At 41.7% G+C, this 26,683-nt stretch overlaps 1 protein-coding gene and 1 long non-coding RNA gene across 4 annotated transcripts in view; one reads left to right on the forward strand and one right to left on the reverse strand.

Annotated features, from left to right (window-relative positions):
• Positions 1 to 25,036, reverse strand: part of ADTRP (androgen dependent TFPI regulating protein) — a 70,282-nt gene extending 45,246 nt beyond the window's left edge. Inside the window, exons 1-3 of one of the 3 annotated variants that reach the window (XM_021100190.2) lie at positions 24,649 to 25,036; positions 14,898 to 15,032; positions 13,225 to 13,326 (exon numbers count right to left, since the gene is read on the reverse strand). In XM_021100190.2, the coding sequence (XP_020955849.1) occupies positions 13,225 to 13,326; positions 14,898 to 15,032; positions 24,649 to 24,801 (390 nt within the window). In that variant the 5' untranslated portion in view covers positions 24,802 to 25,036. The remainder of the gene's footprint in view (positions 1 to 13,224; positions 13,327 to 14,897; positions 15,033 to 24,648) is intronic. The other 2 variants (XM_084967412.1, XM_021100192.2) reach the window with 2 other exon arrangements.
• Positions 1 to 26,683, forward strand: part of LOC146401174 (uncharacterized) — a 1,049,691-nt gene that overhangs the window by 494,671 nt on the left and 528,337 nt on the right. The window lies entirely within an intron of this gene.

Consider the following 26,683-nt stretch of genomic DNA (forward strand, 5'->3'; position numbering starts at 1 on the left):
TAAAATCTCCATAAACTGAACAAGTTGCTTGCCATTGCTTTTTGTATCTGGTACCTCTCTTCCTCCCTTCTTTTTTATTTATTTATTTTTTTTAGGGCTGCATTGTGGCATATGGAGGTTCCCAGACTAGGGGTCAAGTCATAGCTACGCCTGCCGGCCTAAGCCACAGCAATGTGGGATCTGAGCTGTGTCTGCAACCTACATCACAGTTCATGGCAACAACAGATCCTTAATCCACTGAGCGGGGCCAGGGATCAAACCCACATCCTTATGGATCCTAGTCAGGTGCATTACCAGTGAGCCACAGCAGGAGCTCCCTCCCTTCCTCCCTTCTGAGATCAGTTTCCTTCTTCCTGAAGTACAGTCTTTAGTATCTCCCATTACCGAGGGTCTGCTGGTGATTGTGTCTTCGTTAGTGTGTGTGAAAATGTCTTTACTTTGTCTCACTTCAGAAGACACTTTCAGTGAGTAAATAAGATGGCATTTTTGTTTCTTCGATGCTTTGAAGCTATTATTTCATTTCTCCTGGTTTCTTTGTTGCTGCTGAGAAATCACCTATCAGTCTAACAGTAGTTTCTTTTTGGGAAATTCATTTTATAAATCTGGTCACTTATAGGATTTTTTTCTCTAAGGTGTCCATGATGATATATACAGATGGCTAGATGTCTGCCCTGTGTTCCTGGGAGTTATTTTGGGGGGCACTTCTTGAATGTGAAGTTCACTTCTTGAATCTGAATGTCACTTCTTGAAATTTCCATAAATTTCAAGAAATAATCAGTGATTCTCTCTTCAAATATTGCCTGATCTCATTCTTTCTTAGCTCCACTTCTGTTTTGTTTTAGCTTTGGGGAGTTTTCCTGTCAGTAAGTCAAACATTTAAAAATGTCTTCTAAAATATTTAATTCAACATTTGAGTTGTCTTGTAAGGTTTGTATGTTTGTTTCAGGCTACTTTTGCTCTCTGTAGCCAGAAATGGAAGTCACTCAGGACCGGTTTCCTTTGGCTGGATAACCTGGTCCTCATGTTAAGGCTTGTGGCTATGATTTGGAAGGATGCAGGAATTTATGTTCATTATCAGTCAGGATACTGTCAGGAACACAGAAGCCCACTGAGGAGTCCAAGGATTGAAGGTTTTAGAGGCTTTGGCAGCAAAGAGAAAGGGTAGGGCAGTAAAAGTCAGGGAAACTTCTGCTGTAAAGGGGTGATTCAAGAGAGTGGCCCAGAAGCTGTGGCAAATCTCAGAAGTCTCTAGGAGCTGCCTCCCTTGAACTCAGCTGTTTGTAATACAAAGCCCATGATTCCTGGTTGTTTGTCTAGCAGCTGGTATTAAACTCTTGTCTGCAATCTTCCCACACATCTGTTGTTAACTGCTGCTAGAGAAAAATGGCTTCCTCACTGTCCCATCTCATGAGAGTGCCTTTCAGTGGCTGACTCTCACCTGGAACCATGTGGAGAAAGGGATTCTAGAAGCTATATGTGGTTCCAGGCTTATCCCTTGCTACATGGATGAGAGTGGAGAAGGGGTGACTGTGATTCCAAGTTGACGACAGATTGGCACATGTTATGTTTCACTGATGGTACTTTATGTTATACACATATTATTTTATTTTCTACTAATAATGCCACTGATAATTAAGAATGGCAAGCACACTTATTTTAAGTAACTGATACCCAAAATAGGGTAGACCAAAGCAGGTCTATTAGCTTTTCCAAAAATCACACAACAAGGCAATGGCAGAAATGGGGTTAGAATTGAAGTTTCTGGTATTTAAAGTCAATTCTTTTCATGAAATCAAAAATTAATGTGTAGAAAACGTCTGAGACCAGTCATTTTTGCAGCTGAGACACAGAGCTAAGAAATTCACTCGTCCCAATATAACTTTCAGGGATCAAGCTCCAGCACCTTTCTTCCTTAATAATTTATCCCTTCCAACTTTTTAGCCCAAGAAGAACCTTAACAGATGTTAAAGGACATTTGTGAAGATAGAATAGGATACAAGGTAGAATATGATACATTGAATGGTCCATTTCTTGATGACTAGTACCTGGACATGACCATACTCTAAAAGGGACCACCTCAAAGAAAGCCAATAAAATTAAATGTCCTTCTCATTGGATATACAGCTTAATATTCCATTTGTCAAATATCGTTCAACAAATATTTCTTAAGCACATTTTTTTGCTAGGCTTCCAATTTCTGTGATCATCATGATATTTTAATTCCACTACCTCTGACATTATCAGGTTAGCAAAGTATTTTAAAATATGTCAAAAAAGTATGCATATTAATTAAAATGTTCCCACGTATAAGCCTTAAACTAAACTCCCTGGGTTGATTGGAGACAAAAGGCTTTTATTCAGTACTGTTTTGTAGGGTTTTTTAGTATCTCTGCCAATCATTGCCACAAAAGAATATTTATTGTCAAACATGAATTGGGTAGAAATGGGAATATCACTGTATTGTTGCTTCTTAGGCCTATGTTCTAAGACAGTAGCAAAAACAGCATTTTCAAGCAATAGCCATGCCTTCTTGCCCCTAATCAGCAGGCTTGTTTCTAACATCAGGTTTTTTTTCTGTTTTTTAAACATTCGTAATTACTTAGCTGATTCTTTGAGGGAATAGGTGGAGTGTGTGCCAACATGCCTCTAGATTTTTGTATTAATGGAGATGCTCTTCAGTGGCATCTGGGCCCTTTTGGACATCAGACCGCTGGTGAAAGACTGCGCATATGTGCTCAGCACACAGTGTAGAGTCACGGGGCACAAAAGCAGGATCTTCACTTCGAGCAAATCTTATGTTCTCACAAGCTGAAGCAGTCACCCCTCTCTCACATGGGTCAGTGTGCATGTGCTCCCTAGAGAAAGAGTTTTTTCTTGTCCCCATGTTCTCACCCTTCTGTAGCTTTGCTCTAAGTGTAAACTTTTTTTTTTTTTTTTTTTTTTTTTGCTTTTTTTAGGGCAGCACCCGTAGCATATGAAAGTTCCCAGGCTAGGGGTCGAATCAGAGCTATGGCTGCCAGTCTACACCGCAGCCACAGCAACAGCAACATGGGATCCAAGCCGCATCTGTGACCTACACCACAGCTCATGGCAATGCCAGATCCTTAACCCACTGAGCGAGGCCAGGGATCAAACCTCGTTGGGTTCTTTAACTGCTGAACCATGAAGGGGAACTCCCTCTAAGTGTAAATTTTTAGAGAAAATAAATGAATCTAGTGAATACAAGAAGGTGATAGATACAGGATGAAGCCAGTAAGTAAGGCTGGTGGTGGGTCAGAAGAGTTGATGAAATTTAGGAAGCAGTTGGCAAAGCAAGTACTTGTATATAAACAAATGTGCTCATTGGATTGGGAGAAGGGCTGAGAATTCAAAACTTAGGACATAAAGCATCTGAGGGCTAGGAATCCATGTGATGGGTGTATGATTTGTGGGCAAGTAGATTCACCATCAAGTAGGCTAGATAATGCCCTGCAGAAATTATCTACAGGCTGATAATCCAAGGACCTGTAGGTGAGAGTAAGATTAGAGGGTTTGAACAAGCTCAATTCCCAGTTAGGCACAAGTGACTGCTCTGTAGGTAGAGAAGATAAAGATACCAGGGAAAGAGATGTGGGGGCTGGCTGAGAGCATGTCAGCACCCCCCTGTTCAAGGACGGGACTCTGCAGCTGTCAGAGTGTCTGCCTGTGAGGTTATGAAGCAACTCAAAGCATGAACGGGGCTTTTCTGTGCTGACTGTCTAATCAAGAAGGGGATGTCCATTCGAATGTGAGAGAGAAGGCTCTCCCACCCACCACCAGACTGCTCTTGGGCTTTTCACTTCTGTTCTGAGATCATGGGACTTTAGCTCTCTCCTACCCACTTAGATTTTATTTCTCTTGGTATTTCAGAGAGGATTAGGATCTTTTATTGTGAGTTTCTCCATCCTAGTTCTCCAGCATAAAGTCATTCTTCCTATTGGTAGTACTACACGTGGTTATCGTGGAAGCGGGGATTAATTACACCACACGGGAGGGAGACCTTCTAACAACCCCTCAAGGGCACCCAGTGATTTCAGTTATTCTAATTCCCAGTAACTTCTTAGAATAAATGTGTATTTTTCTATCATTAAAAATCTTTGACTTTGATTTTGAGATGGAGATATGTTTCCTACTGGTATTCTATTTAAGAAGCAGCCCATTGATAAGAGCATCACTGGACAATGGGATTGTAAAAGCAAGCTACCCTTTAGCTTTCTGAGATTAAAAAAATACATGCTTTCACCATTCTGATTCCTGCTCTCAAGAGATGAAGAAAGCAAGCACTGTCATTACATGGTTCGTGTTATATAAAACCTTAAGTGAACTGGTAATGCTTTTGGCAGTTCATTATCAGAATCTCCTCTGTTTACCCTAAGACTTCCTGAGGGGCAAGATGGCTTTATTGTCCTTACTCATCTAACTCTGTTTCCTAATCCCAGCTTAGTTTCTGATTTCACTGCTGAGCTTTAAGCATTCGTTTAACTTCTCAGTGTTTCCCAGATGAATGCCACTGGCGAATCTAATCTACCTTAGGTGAGGAAGTGAATGGAATAAATAAAGTGTTTTACAATAAGAGCGTAAACTTATAAATAACACTGCAGTCACTAAACCTGAAAAAAAAAATCCAAGTAAATATCATGGTGTGGTGAATGATTCTATTTTCATTTCAAGATTTTCATTCTTGCTCAGGAGCTTTAGAACAACGCTCTGAAAAAGGATCTTTTCTATGGTACATCATCAACGCTTCCAGTCACTGGCTTAACTAATGCAGCGCTTCTCCCTGTAGAAACACATGACAAGTTTCCAACACCATTTTCTGGTCACCGTTGGCAGTTATGGTTTCTCTTTGTAATTTGGATTTGGTCTAGAGTAGAAAATGGTCAAAGAAGATTTTAGAATTTGATGGTTCAGTGGATTTGAAGAAGGAAGAGACCATGAATCAAGGAGTGTAGGCAGACTATAGATGGAAAAGGGAAGGAAACAGATTCTTCTCTAGAGCTTTCAGAAGGAAGGTGCCTCTGCTGATACCTTGATTTTTATCCCCATAGGCCCATTTTAAACTTCTGACCTCAAGAACTATAAGATAATAATTTGTGTTGTTTTAAGCCTTTAAGTTTGTGTTGATTTGTTACAGTAGCAGCAGGAAACTAATACATACAGAACTACAAAGGCTGCACCCCACCACCACCACTCCATCAGACTACTCTGCTACAAGTCACCAGAGTTCAATACTGCCAATCCAATGGAAAATTCTAACTGAGGTCACTTTACCGTATTGTTCTTACTTGACATCTCAGCAGTCTTTGCCATAGGATACTTCCTCTTTCTTGAAGCATTTTTATACTTGACTTCCAGGAGACCCCACTGCACTGGATTTCCTTCTAACTTATTGACACCTACTTTTTCTTCTTCTTGTTCTCTTTTGTTTAATTACCCTGTTTTTCTTCCCAAAGACTGAAAGTTGAAATGTTCTAAGACTTAGTCCTGGGATCTCTTCTCTAACCATACTTACTCCCTAGAGATCTTATTTAACTTTAATAAATAAACAATCTTTATGATGAAAAGAAATAAATTTATGTCAACAGCCCAGAAATCCCCCCTAGGTTTATATGTCCAACTTCCTCTTCTGCATCCAAACACTGTTGTCTAACCGACATCTCAGACATGTCCAAACAAGACATTTTTCTCCTGCACAATCCTTACACCTCCACTAGCATCTCTATCCATACCTTCCCTGTGTCTTAGGCTAATAATCTCATCTCCTCCTTTCTCAAACCACATTTCAGTGAATCTGACCGCTCTCCATTCAAGATCTAAACCAAACCCAAGCAGATCAAGTCCACTGCCACACACTTAAACCAAGTCTCCAAAGGATCTCACTTACCACCCTGTGAGTGACATGGGCTAGGGTGCTGCTCTGTCAGCAGAACATACTCTGACTGTTATCTTATATCACATGGAAACAAGTGGATAAGAGGCAGAGTTCCCCATAGGAAACTTGACCAGGTCGCTCTTTCTTTTTGGACATGGAGCTTCTAGGGAATAATACTGGGAGTGGGTGTTTTTTTTTTTTTTTTTTTAACTGTGGCAAATGTTCTCCAAAAGATGCTATAGAACATAGCCTATACTTTGGCAAGTTAAAAAGCTGAGTGGAAATATGTGTATAGATAAAACTATAATTTAAGTTTCTTGAGGTTAGGAACCATATCATATTTTTCTTGTCACCCTATGAATAGTTCTTGATTGTGTCTTTTTTACTTGAACCTAGCATTAGAATTCATTTGGGGGCCCACTTTTCAAGTATATGCTCACTTATGCCGGGAGATTTTTGACCCAAGGTTCATAAATGGAATTTTGAGGGTCCATAAATCTTCTAAGATTATACATTTTATGGTTATTTGTGTTTTTCTTGGGAAAAAGTTCATAGATTTCCTCAGATTCATAATGGAGTCTGTTTCCTAAAGGCTGAAAACCACCAGGCTATCCAGAGATGGCTAAATTGTGAGTCTCCTCTGCCCAGAAGGGCTGGGATAAGAAACCAGGAAGGTATGGAAAGGGGTTGGTAACATTTGAGGACAAAGGGTGGCCATTGGTCCCACAGGTGACCTTGTTTGCTCATGAAGACACACTTATCTCTGCCTAGAAGCCTCACGGTTTCACCCCAAGCTTATAGGTGGGAGAGAAAAAAATCTGAGATTGGGCCTGAATGTCATGATGGACAACATCCTGCATGCTCTGAGTGAGGAAGAAACTGGAAGTTTTAGTGAGTTTCACTCCCTTGGCATTTGACTCCCTTGACATCTTGAAGCCCCCAGAGCGGGCTCACAGGCCTTCCAGGTTGTCAGGCCATGACCCACGTGCCAGTCACAGCCAGGCTGGGACACCTGTCTATGTTGTTCACCTGGCAGTAATCACAGACCTGCATGACACTACCTATGTCAATGTCCTATATTACTACCAACTGTTTCTTTTATTATTTCAACTTTGTGCTTGTATACTAGGCTCAACCAGATTTAAGGGTGCCGGAAGTCAAAACCCTTGTCAAATATCAATCATGGTACTACCCACAAAGTAGGTACTTAATTATTTTTTTCAAGGGAATGAATGACAGCACATTAAATAACTAAGAAACTGTGTTTGGTATTTGCTCCAATTTTTTTTTGTCTTTTTTTTTTTTTTTTTTTTTTTTTTTGTCTTTTTTAGGGCCATACCCACGGCATATGGAGGTTCCCAGGCTAGGAGTCGAATCAGAGCTGCAGCCACTGGCCTACGCCAGAGCCACAGCAGCTCAGGATCCAAGCCGCGTCTGTGACCTACACCACAGTTCACAGCAACGCTGGATCCTTGACCCACTGAGTGAGGCCAGGGATCAAACCAGCAACATCATGGTTCCTAGTCGGATTCGTTAACCACTGAGCCACGATGGGAACTCCGTATTTGCTCCAATTTGAAGCGCCAAGATAAAGTCTGTCTGTTAAGAGCAGATTGTTTTGAAATCTCCATTAATACAGAACTTTGCAATTCTAAAACTCTGATTATAGATTGAGAGTCTTACATGGTAATAACTCTTTATGCAGTACTTGGTAGTGTGTGAGGGGCTCGTATACACATGCTCAATAATTGTGTACTATTTTCAAATGTAGCAGGCCTCTGAGGGGGCTCTTTGATCTTTTCACCTCTCCACTGGGGAAACCTGAAAATGTAGGCTAATTTCCAAGAAGGAAGTTCCCCAACTCCCTTTGGGTTTGGATCTGATAGTTTTCTCAGTTACTAGGTTCTCTTCCTGCTATTTAAATCTGTATGCTCTGGTTCTATCTTTAGTAGTCATTTAGATAATACCTGAGGAGTTAATGTTTTCCTGGCCAAACCTGGAGGAATGCTTTGTTATTCTTTCCCTTCTTTCATGAAGACTGGAGAACTGTTTAGCAGTAAAGCCATCAGATTGATCTACTTTAAATAAGGTAGGCAGACAGTAGTTGATGCAGATATTTCACTGATATCTTACTGTTTGTTTGCATACCAATCAAGGATAGAAACATGTCCATGAGAGAGGTAGTCAGCTTTGAGTGGTCTTACTGCAGTGGCAAGTCTAAATGAGCTAGAAGAGTTGGGCTGGGAGGGATCCAAAAACCTGATGAATCATGAAGGTTTTAGAGCTACACTGGGTCAAAGGGGAGAGTGGTATTTCTTAATTTGACAGATACTACTCATAAAACCCAGGGGAGCATCACAAATGGCAAAAAGGAGAATATTCCGAAGTTGGATCTAGGATAGCAAACATAAGGATTGCTGTGAAATGAAACAGTCTCTCAGGACAGCAATAATTCTCATATTGTGGACCAAAAAAAAAAAAAAAAAAAAAAGAGCAGTATAGGAAGTGATTCCTTTTAAGAGCAGGCCTAGCCCTGCATGGAGGCAACTCGTACCAGAGGTCTAGTTCTGCTGTCCATCATCACTTTGGCTGCCACAGTGGTGGTTTCTGGGTATTCACTCATTTGCACTATTATGGAAGGACACTGTTAAAATGTAGAAAAAGCTAACACATTAACCCAGTAATAGCCATTTCCATATTCTTTTATACTTATATTTTATTTGTTTTATTTTTTGTCTTTTAGGGCCACACTGGTGGCATATGGAGGTTCCCAGGCTAGGGGTCGAATCGGAGCTGTAGCCGCCAGCCTACGCCAGAGCCACGGCAACACGGGATCTGAGCCACATCTGTGACCTACACCACAGCTCACGGCAGTGTCAGATCCTTAACCCACTGAGCGAGACCAGGGATCGAACCCGAGTCCTCCTGGATGCTAGTGGGGTTCATTAACCACTGAGCCACAATGGGAACTCCTATACTTACATTTTAAAAGTCAGCAGAGAGCATTCCTTGAGGCAATAGACCAGTATTTAATAGTGAGGACAGAAAAAGTCCAGAGTAAGGACACAGTTTGGGAGAGAGGGATGAGATGCAGCCCTGAGGGCAGTGTATTTAGAGCAGATACTGAAAGGAAGCGTGGAAGTTTGGAGATGACCACATTAGGAACACCCAACACTGATTTTGCTGATGCCAGTGTTTCCCTAGAAATGGCTCTGTTGTGAGTTTGTCCAATTAAATTAATAGAGTCACAGACGCATCTGTGTCTGATCCAAGGCAAGTGCCTCCTTTTCTCTTTCACCATTGTCCCACCCTTTTTGTCCCTAGCCCTCTTTTCTCTGAAGGATTTAGGTTACTTGATTAACTAATAGACAAGGAGCAAGCAGGGTCAAAAGAAACCCCCAGCTTCTGAAGGCATGCAAATATTTTATGTTCTCTGTTGTAGAGTGTCTTCCTTGATAAGTAACTGCTTGATATGATGTCCATTATCCAGCTGTCTGCTTCCAGAATTACCCAAAATCTATGTGACTATTTAGCAAGGTCGCAAATGCTGAGAATCACCATCACAACTGTTTGGAAGAAATCTAGCCTTACTTCCGTATGGAAAATGGTCTGCAAGGAGACGGGAAGCTTGTAATAGTTGTAGGAAAACTACTAGATGAGCTAAGAAAACCTTGAAAATGTATTTAATGTATATGTTTGGCTCCAAATGAGAGATACTTTTGATACATTGCCGTTTTATTTTTGTAACATCTAGCTAAGTCAGTTGTCCCAAGCCACTTCATTTTCCTAAGTAGAGTTTTGGCTTATTAGCATGCAGATGGGGATTTTGGTTTTTTTTTTTAAGTGAGAATTCTCACTTTGCTATGTTAACCAAGCAAAGTGGCATCCTTTTTGATTGCCTGGTGAATTACGAAACCAGATCAAACCACAAGTTCTGCACTTACTGTAGTACAAGGCAAGGACGAGTGAATCAGCCCTGAATTTAAACCCTAACTGTCCCACTTATGAGCCCAGTGGCCTCAAGTGAATCACTTAACCTTTCTGAGTTTTTATTGTTTAATTTGGAAAAAATCAGGATTGTAGTTGTTATCTAAAGAAGCTTGTGTGAATTAAAGGGGCTCATATTTGAGGAACATGCTTAATACAGTTTAAAATGCCATGAGACACCCTCACACCATGTACAAAAATAAACTCAAAATGGCTGAAAGACTTAAATATACGACAGGACACCATCAAACTCCTAGAAGAGAACATAGGCAAAACACTCTCTGACATCAACATCATGAATATTTTCTCAGGTCAGTCTCCCAAAGCAATCGAAATAAGAGCAAAAATAAACCCATGGGACCTCATCAAACTGAAAAGCTTTTGCACAGCAAAGGAAACCAAAAAGAAAACAAAAAGACAACTTACAGAATGGGAGAAAATAGTTTCAAATGATGTAATCGACAAGGGCTTAATCTCTAGAATATATAAACAACTTATACAACCCAACAGCAAAAAAAGCCAATCAATCAATGGAAAAATGGGCAAAAGACCTGAATAGACATTTCTCCAAGAAGATATACAGATGGCCAGCAAACACATGAAAAAATGATCAACATCGCTGATTATAAGAGAAATGCAAATCAAAACTACCATGAGATACCACCTCACACCAGTCAGAATGGCCCTCATTAATAAATCCACAAATAACAAGTGCCGGAGGGGCTGTGGAGAAAAGGGAACCCTCCTGCACTGTTGGTGGGAATGTAAACTGGTACAGCCACTATGGAGAACAGTTTGGAGATACCTTAGAAATCTATACATAGAACTTCCATATGACCCCGCAATCCCACTCTTGGGCATCTATCCGGACAAAACTCTACTTAAAAGAGACACATGCACCCGCATGTTCATTGCAGCACTATTCACAATAGCCAGGACATGGAAACAACCCAAATGTCCATCAACAGATGATTGGATTCGGAAGAGGTGGTATATATACACAATGGAATACTACTCAGCCATAAAAAAGAATGACATAATGCCATTTGCAGCAACATGGATGGAACTAGAGAAATGAGCCAGAAATGAGTGAAATGAGTGAAATGAGCCAGAAAGACAAAGACAAATACCATATGATATCACTTATAACTGGAATCTAATATCCAGCACAAATGAACATCTCCTCAGAAAAGAAAATCATGGACTTGGAGAAGAGACTTGTGGCTGCCTGATGGGAGGGGGAGGGAGTGGGAGGGATCGGGAGCTTGGGCTTATCAGACACAACTTACAAGGAGATCCTGCTGAATAGCATTGAGAACTTTCTCTAGATACTCATGTTGCAACAGAACAAAGGGTGGGGGAAAAATGTAATTGTAATGTATACATGTAAGGATAACCTGACCACCTTGCTGTACAGTGGGAAAATAAAAAAATTTTAAAAATAAAATAAAATAAAATGCCATGAGAAAACCAGAATATTCCCTGTGTGGGGGTCTGAGTTTAATTGAATGGGAAACCAGGAAGGTGAGGCAATGATATGACAAAAAGAAGATGGTAGGAGGGGAGTCTGAGAGGTGGGACATAAGAGTTTTTGGTCCTGAGCTGTAGATCAGAACTTGTTTCTTTAGTTGGTAACCAGTAGCTCACTGAGCACACATTTAAAGTGAAAGTGTGTTTCTCTGGCAGGCAGGGCACATGGAGGGGGGTGGGCAGAGTTAGTGAACTGAGCTGTTTTTCCAAATTCATAATCGTGTGAGTTTTAAGATAGTGGAGAAGTTGGCGGTAGAAGAAAGTCTGTAAACCTAAAAAGCCTTGATATGCTACTCTTTCGTGATTTCCCTTTGGTTTTTAAATGTAAGTTGCTTCACAGACTGTTAGACCTTGTCTGAACTCCTGACTAATGTGGAAATACATTTGTAAATATTGAGAAGCTGAGCAAGTACTTCGAATGATTACTTTGTGCAAGTGTGGTGCCAGTGACTCAGACCTCCTCCTTCCTCCAAGACCTGGTTGGTGCTCCAGCTCTGCTCCTCCAGGTCACTGGTCTTCAGATACAGTGACCTGAATAACTCAGAACAGGTTCTGTTTACTCTTCAGCTCCCCACAAATAAGTGCATGAATGAAAAACCAGATGGGAAACAGAAATGTGTAAATCATTTGTGATAAATAGTCCAGATCAGTTGTTAGCTAAGAAGCTACTTCTGAGCTATGACCTATTCTTTAGACATTTGGGTGATTTTTTTTTTTTTTGAGGTATAATTGACCTGTATAGCCTATTATTAGTTCAGGTGTTTAACATTATTTGATTTGTGTATATATTACTAAATGTTTGCCACACTAAGTCTAGTTAATATTCAGGGTAGATTATTTTTAAAACTTGCTTGATTCCATTCCTACATAGGAGTTTCACTACATTTTTTGCTGAAGTTGCATCTCTTTCAGGACTGCAGTCCACAAGAAGTTGCCTGTCCTTATGGTTTCTTGTCTTTTCAATGACTTCATAAGCAACTTGGCAAAGGGTCCTGCCTGAGCGTCCAACAGGCTCTCCATTTACAGATCTACCTCTTATTCATTTTGTACTCTTTTTTTTAAAAAATTTTTTTATTTTCCCACTGTACAGCAAGGTGGTCAGGTTATCCTTACATGTATACATTACAATTACATTTTTCCCCCACCCTTTGTTCTGTTGCAACATGAGTATCTAGAGAAAGTTCTCAATGCTATTCAGCAGGATCTCCTTGTAAGTTGTGTCTGATAAGCCCAAGCTCCCGATCCCTCCCACTCCCTCCCCCTCCCATCAGGCAGCCACAAGTCTCTTCTCCAAGTCCATGATTTTCTTTTCTGAGGAGATGTTCATTTGTGCTGGATATTAGATTCCAGTTATAAGTGATATCATATGGTATTTGTCTTTGTCTTTCTGGCTCATTTCACTCATTTCACTCATTTCTGGCTCATTTCTCTAGTTCCATCCATGTTGCTGCAAATGGCATTATGTCATTCTTTTTTATGGCTGAGTAGTATTCCATTGTGTATATATACCACCTCTTCCGAATCCAATCATCTGTTGATGGACATTTGGGTTGTTTCCATGTCCTGGCTATTGTGAATAGTGCTGCAATGAACATGCGGGTGCATGTGTCTCTTTTAAGTAGAGTTTTGTCCGGATAGATGCCCAAGAGTGGGACATTTTGTACTCTCTTGATGTGCTCTTGACGTAGTGACACATTGAAGAGGGAGGAATGAGTGGGATGTTGGGGGTTAAAAAGAAGTTTGGATAAATAAGAAGACACTTTGGAGTTCTCATTACAGAGGCCTTTGTATATTCATTAAGTTTTCCTCTCACTCACCATTGCATGATTCAGCCATCCTGGAAAGATATCATCTATGGCCTTAGGGTAAACAAGTTCTCGATCATAGAGGAAGATGATCCAGAATGACAAAAATACAAACTGGAAAATAGAACATAAAAACAGCACCATTAGGTTTATTTTCAGTCATTGCTTCCTAAGATAATCAAGGAAACATAACAAAATAAAAATAGATACCAGTTTTAAAGGGGTGTGTGTATGTGTATATATATATATATAACAGAAATATTAAGTGATGGAAAAATATTTATTGTAGAATTACAATACCCAGTCTCTGAGGATTCCAGAGTTGGCTCAGTTATTTGTCATTATGGCAGGTGGAGAGGGTATAGATAAATAGGATTTGTAGACCATTAAGGCATTTCATTTTGACCAGGGACCTCTCTTCTCTATGCTTTCACCAGAAGTGCTGAGAGCAGTCACATGGAGTGGCTTGAATCTTCCCTTTCCTTGGCCCCTCTCTAAACAGGCATGGCAAGGGGAATCAGGAAGCCTGGGAGAGAGGATAAGTAACAAGCTCCCAGGGTAACTCACAAGCTAGTTAACTAAGCGGTGTATCTCTTTCTTGCTTAGTTTTCATAGATCCCCATCTTCTTGTGCCATCACCTCACCCCTCCCGACCCCCAGCTATCATTTCAAAGTGTATGTTTTGAATGCTATAAAATCAGTGTAGAGGTGGAAAAAAATAACTATTGATTTTCTGATCTTCCTATCTTCTTGAATTCCAAAGGTTCAATTTCTAAGCCTTAAAAATGAATAAAAAAATATATAAAAATTAACAAACTCCATGGTTATAAAAAAAAAAACTTGGCATTTAGAGGGTTTATAGGGGTGGAGGAGGAGATGTCCTACAAAGTAAAGCTGGAATGCCAGTACTTGCTCTTTTATCAGAGAACTCATTAGTGTTTGGAGAGTTTCATTTTGTCTTTAAGTCTGAAGTCTCACTACTGTAGGAAGCAGACAATGACTGGTGGAAAGAGGTGGTCATTTCTAATTATGGGCCCTACTGGGCAGCCCTTCTGCCTTTTCTCAGTTTGTTTCCATTCTAACTAATGAATGAAGACATGAGCAGTGTTGGAGAAAGGTGGACAATATCAGCAGGAAGCCTACGATTACTCGCACCTTGCTTCATCCTGATTAATGTCCATTCATTCAACAAGATGCATGAGGCCCATCTCTCTCTCCTCAGTTCTTTTTTATATGTCGACCTTAAAGGTTCCCATACCTTTTTTTTTTTTTTTTATCATTTCTACTTGCAGAACCAACAAATGCTTATTGCAGCAAGTGAAACAAGATGTGTAAAAGGGAAAATTAGTCATCTCCTTCCTCAGCACTCTCCATTCTCATCACCCTGGTGGAACCAAGGTTATTGCAGTTGTATTTTAAGAAAGTTCCTTCAGACTCCCCTGTTAGACACCCTAAAGATCTTGTATCAAATAGTCATGGAGATACAAAAGCTAAAGATAAATCTTGTTGGTAATGTGCCTTATTTCCCAAAGACACTGAGCAGGGCAGTGCAGTCCTCAGGCCATTTATGCAAACATAGTTGCCCTGGATTACAATGATGGGCTCCCAAACATCCTTGCAGCACAGGAGAAATGTCAGTCCATATGACGAGTGTATTATATTACCTGCACATCTTTGTAACTTACAGCAGATATTGGAAAAGCCAGTGTGGTGAAAAGCAGGTCTCTGAAGGCAGTTACAAACTTTATGTCTTTTTTCCCTTCAGTTCTTTTCAGCACGTCTTCCAGGCAGGCCACCCCATAGAAAATGGCCTGTAAGAACTAAATTCATTACAACAAATGAGGGCATTTTCATTTGCTTTAATTAATACATTGTTCACTGATGTAAAGCGCTCTCCCTCTGGGAGCAGAGTTGTTGGAGAAGGAGGGGGCTGCTGGCTGTTTTGGTTGGGAGCCAGCTCGAAGGCTGGTCTTGCAGCTCAGCGGGCCCTGACCTTGCTTGCTGCAACTGATTGAGTAAAGTTGCTTAGAGGATAATAATGTGTACAGTGTTTAGTGTAATGGACTTGAGCTAAAATGGAAACGAAATAGGTTAAAAGGAGAATGTAATGAGATAGATACCTTGGCCAAACAGAGGTGGGAAAAAACAAACAGCACAAGGGCAAGGCGCCAGACACAATGGTGGATATATTCTGGTCTTTTCCTAGGAAGAAAACGTTTTTAAATGGCTAGTGTTGCAACCTCATTAGATAAGCCGGCAGCAGGGTCAAGGGCACGGTGAAGGAGCTCTGTGCTCTCCTGAGGGAGGTGTACAGAATGGCCTCTAGCCTGTCCGGGGGAGAAGCCAGTGTTCTTTCTCTCACTAAAAGGGGAAGCCTGAGGCTTTGCAGAGACAGTCCAGCTGAGGGAGTGATTTAAATCTGTAGAGATCGAGCAAGGCTTGGGCTCGGATGTATCTTTAAGTACCTGAGGGCCTTGAGGCCAAGTGAAAAAGAAGCAGGGCCTTTTTCGACAATATACGATCACGATGAGGGCAGACTTTGTCCATTCTTACTGTTTCCCACAAACTTATGGCTTCTAATTAAAAGGTTACAGTAGTACAGAGTTTGGGTAGTTTTGAGTTATTGCATCAGAATCCATCCTGTTCCTTGAAAGCCCTGTATTGGTACAGAAGGAACAGCTTAGACTTTGCTTGGAGAGGGTGAGTCAGGCAAGTTGTGGAACCTGGGGAGCTGGACTAATGATCAACCAAGTTGGCTGCTGGGGAACAGCCTCTGAGCTCTGAACCCTAGGAAACCTCTTACAGAGTTGGCCTCCTGCCACTCCTTGGGCTGAAGCAAGGGTGGGCAGGGGAGGACAGAGGTGAATTAGGCCAGTGATACTCCCAGCTAGGTTCTTAAACCAGTAGCACCAGCATCACCCCAAAGTTTATTAGAAATGCAGGACTTCAGCCCCACCCCAGAGTATGAAATCAGAATCTTTGGTAATGGCGCCTAAGAATTTTTTTTTTTTATAGAAACTTCAGGTGGTCCTTGCATATGCTAATGTTCTAGAACCACTGAATTAGACATAAACTTATCACTTAAAAATCTTACTTATTACTCAAAGCTATAATAGCTAACTTTGTGTGTTTTTTTGGCCGTTCTCAGGACATATGGAATTCCCAGGCCAGGGATCAGATCAGAACCGTAGTTGTGACCTAAGCAGCAGCTGAGGCAATGCTGGATCCTTAACCTGCTGTGCTGGGTGGAGAATGGAACCGGCATCCCAGCGCTCCCAGACGACACCAATCCCACTGAGCCACATAGGGAATTCCTGTAATAGCTAACTTTCATTGATCTCTTTTTATGGGCCAGGCACTGATCTGAGCTTCTAATTTCTTAAAACAACCTTGGGAGGTTAGTCCTATCATTACCTCTCTACTTCTCATTCTACAGATGAGGAAAATGAGGCACAGAGAAATGAACAAACTGGCCTAAAGTCTCATGGTTGATAAAAGTCAAGGCCAGGATTTGAAGCTGAAAGTCTACCTCTTGAGTCAGGCTTTAAAAAACAAACAAGCAAAAAACAAATCATGTATCAGGTTTTTAAGAATAAAGATAAAGCACTGTGGGAGGTCAGAGGAGAGACCCTTATCTCCAGGTGTGAGAATTAAATGATCTCTAAATGATCTCAAAAAAAAATATTGATGCCTAATTATCACCCCCCAAGATTCTAATTTAATGAGTCTAGGGTGCTTTTCAAGCTTCGGGATTTAAAAAAAATTCTTCTAGGTGATTCTGGTCAGGTTAGTCAAGGTTGAGACCCACTTGACTTGAGGAACTTCCTTTTGGAAAGGCAGACCTGGCAGTCTCAAAGGAGGTGGGGCTCTGGGGACCCAGGGAGTGAGCCCACGAGGTGAGATGAGATTGCTGGAGAGAGGATGGGGGAGGAGAAATGGAAGCAGACGCTGAGAAAATGCCCTCCTTTAAGGGGCAGAGGGGCTAAGAGGACAGTTAAGTAGCAAAGAACCAGGTAGAAGACCAGGAATGTGCAAGAACCTTGCAGGAGAGGGAAGCTTGACCCAGAAGGGGGCATTCCAAGGAGGACTGGCTACCATTTTAAATGCCATGAAAAGGCTGCCACCCCAATACTTATCATTAACTTTTGCCATTCATCCCCTAAGGGCTACAGAATGTGGATGCTAGAAGAAGTCGCCTCTTCCACCCTTCTTCCCCAGCAGCTCTCAGCTTACCCCTGAGGCCACATCAGGCAGCTGTTGTCATTAGGAAGGGCAGGCGAGGGCCCTGGGCCCTGACAAGGAAGCCTGCACTGTTCTATCAACACGGCAATTAATCATGCTCTGAGCACTGCGTCTGCCAGGTTTTCACTCCTTAGGGAGAGGCCGTCTCCACCCAGCATGTGAGGTCCATGTGACCACTTTCCTTAGCGAGGGCTTCCTGGCGTCATCGTGAGTCAAGCTTGTCCTAACTTTCTCTTGCCTTTCCCAGTCCCAGACTGTGGAAATTGGACTTAGGAAAGAACACATTACTCAGAGCCTCCGTAGCTTCTCCTTTACCAATAGGAGAAATGTGCTCCACACCACAAACTTGCCAGTCACTTCTCCCCCCAGCCCTCAGCTCACACGTTACTTCACAGGCGTATGCCACATGGGAAAGATGCCAGCAGTGTGTGAGGGAACCTTGTTTCCAGTGATCTTAATCCTCATTAACGTGCCAACATCTGCAGCAACATGGAATGTTCATGGAGCCCCCACATAGGAGCACAGGAGGGAGGCGCTAGGATGTTGCCAAGAGAAATAAATAGGCAAGAACTAGGGCAGAGCTAGAGAGCAAGGAGAGGGAGGCAACATAGGCTCACTCAATGGGGAGGCTTCCTAGAGGGCCTCCAGGACAGGTTTGGAGCAGCTCACCTAACTGGACACTGGCCTGCTCATTCCCTAAGGACCATGCACAGGAGTGTTTATAAAAGTGCAAAGAAAGAATAGTCAAGGGGGAAATGGTAGCTATTATAGACTGAATTGTATCTCTCCCCCAAATTTATATGTTAAAGTTATAACCCTCAGTGCCTCGAGAAGTCCTATATTTGGAGTTAGGGTCTTTAAAGAAGTGATAGAGTTAAATGAGGACAGTAGGGTGGGCCCTAATCCAATAGAACTGGTGTCCTTATAAGAAGAGATTAGGACAGACCCACACAACAGGTAAACCATGTGAAGACACAGGAAGAAGACAGCTGTCTACAAGACAAGGAGAGAGGCTTGTAGAAACCAACCCTGCTGACACTTTGATCTTGGACTTCCAGCCTCCAGAACTCTGAAGAGGTAGTTCCTAAACCACCTGGTTCTGTGATACTTTGATATCACAAACTAATTTGCCCCAGCAAACTAATATAGTAGCATTAACATATGATAGCAACAACTGGCCTTCTTTTATGAATCTTACAACAAAACTACAACTGTTTACATTTTTCAATTATTTTGGCCACTAAGAAAAGCAGAACTAATGGTATCTTCTTGGTTGAGGTTTGCTTTAGAGTTGCTACTCTCTGATTTGTCTTTTCTACCAATTTTTCCCTAATTACATTTGTTGTTTTGTGCCTTCTTCTGAAAGGCTGCTAATCTAAGTTTGTTAGCTGTCTTCTGTTTCTGGTGCTAGCTGACAAACTTACTACCTGGGAGAGCTTAATTTACATTTTTTTTTTTTTATAACTGGTGCAATTTAAGAAACTGTAGCTAAAGGATATTTAGTTTTTACATTCATCTGTGTTCACAAAATTCACCAAATTCTTGAAATCACAGTAGTTTAACCTAAGTCATCAAGATTATTTTCCCTGCTTTAAGCCAGAACCCTCTTAAACTATCCCAGGAAGTGAGAATTTTTTTCATTTAAAAAATAATTCCAGAGAGGGAGAGTCCACAAGTTTCCTGAGCAAGACTTGTTTCAACTCTGATTGGATGAGTCAAGTAATCCAACGCCCAGCTCAGCTCTCTGTGCCTGACTCAGACAGGCGGGGACTTTCTTAGGTCTTCGAAATGATGCAATACTTGCAGTGGAGACCAGTCCAGAGTAAAACAGCCAGTGGGGACTGATTGTGATGAGCATTTTATGTAACCGTGGTGGTAAGGGTGGTAGCATTTGGAGCAGGTAGAAGAAGCCTTTGCCAAATATATCCGTATTATATGCAGTGTACTATTTCAGTTATCACTATGTGCCTTTAGCTGATGAAACAGATAAAAGAATGAGATAAAGAATATGGGAGAAGAAACAATATGAAAAATATAAGGGGAAAAAAGGGAGGAAACTAAGAACATTCAGAGACAGGTTGGAAAGAAGATTTGTAAGAATGCTCGTCGACCCGTGTTGTTTAGCTGATGACAGCCAGCTTCATTCAGTGTGTAGTACTAAGATGGCCGTGGGGTAGACTGTCTTACAAGTGGGATAGTAGGGTTCTCTAGAAAGCAGCTTTTACCATTTAGAATCATGTTTTGACCATTTATTCATGTAGCCAACATTCACAGAATGCCTGTGAGGTGCCAGAGATTAGACATAATACAGGCCAGGACAGACTTTATGTTAATGCATCTTTATTAGGAAGAAGAAAAAGGGACGGCAGCAGATGAGGAAGCTTTTCTGCACATTTACTCTTTCACATTATGTAGGTCAAGTTCCTTGGGAAACAGAATCTGAGATCCAAATATGCCTGCCGAGTGTTCATCGAGGCATGCTCTCTGAACATTTCTGAGAGGGAGGGAGGCAGGGAGAAGGACGGAGCAGCAGGAAAACTGGAAAGGCAGTGCAGCAGCATAGAATCACCTGATCTCTGAAGGAGCCCTGGAGCTGAGCTGCCCCTTGAGAGTTGTTCTGGAGCCCAGCCTTTGTATCCTCGATCAACCAGTCATTGGATGCAACAACCTCACGGAGGCCTTAAGCCTTGGTCTAGGCAGCACCGTTCTGCCGAGGACAATATTGTCATTAGAGCTCAGCCACAAGTCATCAGCAGCCAGAGGTTGGAGAATGAGTACCTTGATGCTGGGGAGGTGGGGGCATCTGCGTACCACCCCCCGGATCCACTGCATATGAGGAAACTGAGGCACAGAGAAGTTAGGTAACTCGCTCAAGAGCACACAGCGAGTGAGTGGCACCCAGGCAGTCTGGCTCCAGAGGCTAGACCTTCAATCACTAATCTTTATTTTGTGTACATAAAACTGTCATGGTTCCTCAATAAATGGTGTCATGGTTACTCAGTAAATTACAGCTCTTATTTTAGGTGCTGATAGTGACTCTCAGCCCTCTCTTCTCTCAGCCCTCATTCTTTTAGTTATCTGGGAACTAAAAATAATGATCGTAAGCATTTTTGTGGAATATGTAGTTGTGTATTTATGACTTTGTTGAGCTTAAGAGTTCCACTGATTAATATAATAACCTGATGATGGAAATTAAAGGTTGGCCCCAAGTATCAAAGTGGTTGCTCTATACTGTAGATGGGTCTCTGTCTTCTCACTGTTCATGGGCTACCTTGGAGTTCGGACAATGGAACTTGCTCAAGGATCTCTCTTCCCCTGGCCCTGCTTTGCCGTCCTTGAGGACCTATGTAATGAAGTTGCTCTTGTCATCCTGACAGCTTGAGGATAATGAGGTCAGGGCTGCCTGAGGTTCAGGCAACTTTATAAAGAGGAGTGGGGAAGGTCCTGCCTCTGTTGGTGAAGGTGGGGTGAGGGAAACAGGGAGAGGCTCACCCAGAATCTCCCCTGGAGATCCCAGTTATGAGGCATCACCTCTAACCATGTTTCAGAAGGAAGTTTATTTTTTAAAAGAGGAAAATAACATCAAACCCTGTGAATTCTACAGCCCAACTTAAATGGTAGCTGAAAATCCCCTCCATCCCTTCTCCCCAGCTTGCATTCCCTGGGGTCAGGGACAGTCCCTGGATGGAAGCAGAGTGGATAGAGAAGAGGGAACACAGCATCTGTGGAAGAGCCAGGCACTGGAAGCCTGAGTCAGCTTGAGCACCTCAAGGATGCCCACAGCACTGACTTGTCTCCACATCCAACCCTGGGGCTTCCCATTCAGGAGGATTCAGTGCTTTCTGCCTGAGCCTACACACTACCTCTATGGCTTCCCCTGTGCCCGAGGACTTCCCACCTGGGCAGCTAGTATCCAGGGAAAGCAGTGCCTTCACAGTGGGAAGCTGGAGCGTGAAGCCTTTGGAAGGAGACACTTGAGCAGTGAGGCAGGTAGGTGACCCTTCCCTGAATCCAAGACCCAACAGCCATGGTGCTCAGTGAGGGGACTGATGTCTCATGAAATTACCCTCCCCTGTGCATCATCCTTACTCTCCCCAAAGAGGAGATGCCTAGAAGCTCACCTGTGCTCTCCCATCTTCTCTTTCCATCGTCTACTGCTTATCCTATTCTGAGTGCTTCCTTCATGTTAGATCATTTTTCCCTTACAGTCACTCTGGTTATACACTGTTTTTATTTCTATTAGACAGATTTGGAAATAGAAGACACAAGGAAATGCCTAGCCCAGACACAAAGAAATACCACCTGTGGGTGGTGGAAATGGGGCAACATCCCAGAGAGCTAATGATCCTAGAACTCATGCTTGGAACCACTAGGCTATACTACCTTCCCTCCCAACAGAGAATTGGCTTCCTCTTTCCTGGGGTCAGTTTATTCCCTCATTAGGCAGGGACTCACATCTCCCCTCTCCTTCCTTTACTCTCCTTAGATGCTAGGCAGGAATTGATCACTTAGGACCAATTCTCTTGAATCTCCTGGGGTGGTTTCAAAAGGAAATGAGACACACTCAAAGTGCTGACTTGTGTTAAGTTGGGCTTTGTTCTTAGGGGGCATAATGGATATTCCACCAACTAGAAATTAAAGCTGTTTAAAGGGGAGGGCATACATTTCCTGGAAAGCAAGCTGTGGTTGCTGACTTTGGTGAGCTTACAGAAAATAAATTTAAGTGTGTTATATAGCAAGTTATAAGACCTCCACCACTTCATAAACACAACCATTAACTAATTAATCATTTGGAAACACAACCATTAATCAGCCGGAAAGATCTGAAGAGCTAGAAATTTTAAGGCCTAGTGTTTCATGTGAAGTAACGTATTTGAAGTCTGTCTTTAAATTGATCCTCTAAAACTCACTAAACCCATCTTTACCAATTGGAAAATGTTGCATTAAGTCACACTCAAGATGACACCTAACATCTTGAACAGAACAGAAAGGAAATAGCCACAGGTAAGCCCCTCTCTGCCCATTTCAAGGGCCAGAAGTTGTCAGAAGGGACTGTGCTCCTCAGGAATGCAGCAAAGTCCAGTCTACATACTGTCACCCAGTTTTTATTAGGGGAATAATCTGTACCAGACACTGTAGCAAATACAATGAAGAATTGTAGAATGTTAAGGCTGGCAGAGACTTAGGAGATACCACTCCTGTTTTGGAGCCATTTGCAATTTGATCAAAATGTTAAAAATCACATGTGGGTGGAAATGAGAAAACAATGCTATACATAAATAAGCAGAGACTGATAGATGCTGCAGAAACTCAGGGAAAGGAAGAACAAATTTGGGTTGGAGTTTATCAGCAGAGATTTTAAGGAGAATATGGGATTTCAAGTGATCTTTTAAAGCAGCAAAGTGGTGAAGAAGCAGGTAGGTCTTTCATTCAAAAATAGTGTGAATATGGATAGAACAGTGACAGCAAAAAGCCTAGGGGCCAACACTGGAGTAGACACAGGCCTTCCTGGAGAATACACCAAGGTTCCTGGGGAGGGGAGCATTGGAAGGCTAAGCAGGCAGATGAGCTCTTAAATCAGGAGCTTAGAATTGATCCTGTAAAGTAGGAGGGAGCCACTGTAGTTTCTTGAGTAGCCGACCACAGTTCTCAAGCAGGCTCATGATGTTTGAAACCAAACCAAACCAAAAACAGTTCTTTGGGAAGATTAATCTGAAATCTGAGTGAGTGATGGATTGTACAAGTTAATACCGAGCCTACAATGAGAAGAGCTGTAAGACTGGGAAAGAAGGGTTGAATCTAGCAAGAGGAAAACATAAAATTTGGTGGCTTATTAGTCATGGAATTAACACTGGGAAATAAGTGTCTTCCGCAGATGAATGTCTGTTTCCATTCTTGGAAATATGATGGCTCTAGGACATGTAACTGAGCTAGAATTAAGAAGTCAGGGAGTTTTGTGAAAGTAGTTGATGAATCTGTTCTTAGCCATGCATAGGTGAAGTAGGACATCCATACTGGAATTGGATTTGATTAGACCATCAATTCTGGCTGATACTTCTCTCTTTATGTGGTCATTCTTAATATATAGCTAATAGGTTCATAAAGCTGAGACTCTTACAGTATTTCTAATTCCACATCATTTTTGTTATTGTTTTTGTTTTCATAAAATTCTGTGATTGAAACAAGCAGTCACTTTGATATGTTTCTGGCATAGTAGAGCTGTATTCAGAGCTCAAATCTCAAAATCAAAGACCAGCAAATTACCGGGGAGGAGGAAGCTGAATTTCCAGGTCTCTTTGATTTGAACTTTCTAAATTTCCTCTCCTTAGCATTTCAGAGTGTCATTTTTCTTACTATGCATTACCTCTGCCTAGGATTAAAATAACTTAAGAATTGGAATATTTTGTCCAGTTACTAAAATCAGATGTTTATAGGGCATCCTACATTTAGGTTAAAAATTTCAAACCTCAAACATTAGTTAGGATCCCTAAAGGATGTACCATTTTTAGCTTTTAACTCTAAATATAATTCTACATATTCCCAAACATTTTTTAAAAAATCTATTTTTCTCCCATTCATTCACACTTCACCAGATTATGTAAGCTGGGCTAGGAAGCAAGAAGGGATCAAGTCATGTGATTAGTTTGTAAAGAGTTGAAAATGTGTATTTGCCATTTGGTTGGGTGATTTTTCCTTTAAGATGGGTCTCTAAAAAATTGAAGTGGGATCTGAACATGGCAAAATGTATTTGCTTTTCTTAGATAAATCTGTTAGTCTGTGTGTGCTGTAAAATGGCATTATTCCTCCACTGGAAATTGCACTTCCCACGCAACATACGCCACTCTGCCTTCCCTCACAGACTTCCTCAAGCAAGGTTCAAAATCCCTCCTGCATATGTAGTCAGTCCCACGGTGAAATCATTAATTTAGCCCCCATTTGGGCTTATCTGAGAATTTCAAGGTAAGCTTCTTTTCAAAAGAGCATTTAGCAATTAGCCAGCACAAAAGGTAGCTATGGATAATTCCCAAATTGGCGTTCTCAGAGCAAATTGTTAAGAGAGAAGGACACAACTCACAAACAATGAAAAAGAAAGACAAATAATGGAATTTGTACTTAATAGAATCAAAAGGTGTTATTTGTATTTATCTATTATAGATAAATAGACTGCTTCCTGATACAGCTGTATGGACTTACCAGATTAAGGAATGTCAAGTACTTCCATTGTCCGTCATTTGGAAAGATTTTGGATTTCTGCTGATCCTCTCCTTTTTGTGATATATAAAAATTGAGGAAAATATACCAGCTCAAAACAGAAAAGTGGTATATGCATGTAGAAGTCCTCGTCATGGCTTGCTCTGACCAGGAACTATGAATGTCTCGAGTAGCTTCCCTGTGGTGTCCTTCTGCAGGTCACAGCTGAAGTCCTGTAGCAGGCCAGAGAGCTGTAAAACACACCCATCAAGGATTTAGAGTTTCAACATGGCTGAATTTTGCTTCTTTCATAGGCTTCTTTCCTGATAAACTTGAGTGACAGATTTACTGCTGATTTCAGATACTTCCTTTAGGTAATATCAGATAAACTGAAGGTTTGTGCATTACAGTGTGTAGGCTTTAAAGAGGGCAGGGAGTGATGCAAGAAGTGCACTTCGCCCTCATTGACTTGGATTAGGACATGATTAAATGACCTAATTAGGTATCAATACCTAATTAGGTATCAGTAAACTCTAATGGAATCCCATCATAGCCCATATTCTCTTTTCTTTCTTTTTCATTTGAGTAGAACATGGAAGTGGCCATAGCATATAGCTTGAAAAATGAGAGGCAGTTTGATAAACCAGAAGTAGAAGATTGTGGGCGTGTTTATCACATGGAGGAAAGTAAATATAAAGGGAAAGGTAGTGTAATCTTGCTCCCAAGGTCTTGGAGGCCCTGTAAAATCTGAAAAAAACCTTTGATCCTCCAGGGACCAGCCCCAGGGTTTTAGTTAGGTTTTTTTTGTTTGTTTTTGTTTTGTTTTGTTTTGTTTTTGCTTCCAGATTTTTTTTCTACATCCTAGAAAACCAAGTTACTAGAGCTGTTTCAAACACTCTATTTGCATAGGCATTTCTTTTCCCTGGGAGGGCAGAAGCATAGCAAGAGATCTGTGGCCAAAGATCAGAAAGAGGTATGTGGCCACTACCCCAACATACCTGAATTTAGGCATTGCTGGGAGAGAATGAGGGCCTCTGCATTGCCTTGGAGAGGACACGAATAGGCTTAGGCCGGGCAGAGTTTACACAACTGGGCCCTGTCTCAGGCTCCAGAGAAGAGACCTGAGAGAGAGCTGGAAGTGTGGTACCTTGTGACATCACCAGCTTGTTTCCCTGGGTAACTGACTCAGAAGGTCCTGAGCAAATTCCTAAGGGAAATCCTCCTGATTGAGTTATATAAGTCTGTAGTTGGTGCTTGTTTGATGATTTAACCAGGACTTACAAGTTCTGGGAGAAAGAACTACAGACTGTACATGGAGTAGAAAGCGAAAGCAAACCTACCTCCTAAGAGTCAGTGGATCCCAAACATCAGGTACTAAAAATGGGAGTAGAGCAAACCTAAGCCAACAATTTAGAATCTGCATTGTAACCCTTCCCAAAGGAGAAGGTGATCTGAGAAATGAGAGACGTAAAACCCTGTACTCAACATCATGGCCCAAGTTAAAATGGTCAGTAACAATAGCAGTACTTTTTTTTATGGTACTTACTATTCGGCAGGCATTATTCCAAGTGCATTGCACATATTAATCATTTAACACTTTACCACTATGAAGGAAGGAAGTACTATTATAATCCTCATTTTTTTTTTTTTTTTTTGTCTTTTTGCTATTTCTTTGGGCCACTCCCGTGGCATATGGAGGTTCCCAGGCTAGGGGTCGAATCGGAGCTGTAGCCACCGGCCTACACCAGAGCCACAGCAATGCGGGATCCGAGCCGCATCTGCAACCTACACCACAGCTCACGGCAACGCCGGATCATTAACCCACTAAGCAGGGCAGGGACCGAACCCGCAACCTCATGGTTCCTAGTCGGATTCGTTAACCACTGCGCCACGACGGGAACTCCATAATCCTCATTTTAGGATGAGGAAATTGAAGTCCAAGCTGCTAACTGGAGGCACTCAAAAACTAGTAAGAGGCTGGCAGAGCTGCAGTCTGCATTCTAACCAATGTCCCTGACCACAAAGAAATGTTTGCTCT

This window comes from Sus scrofa, chromosome 7 (assembly GCF_054392235.1).
Source record: "Sus scrofa isolate SSC_HxYL_T2T_F1_AM1 chromosome 7, Sscrofa_HxYL_maternal_Yorkshire_Landrace_v2.0, whole genome shotgun sequence".
Taxonomy (NCBI): Eukaryota; Metazoa; Chordata; class Mammalia; order Artiodactyla; family Suidae; genus Sus; species Sus scrofa.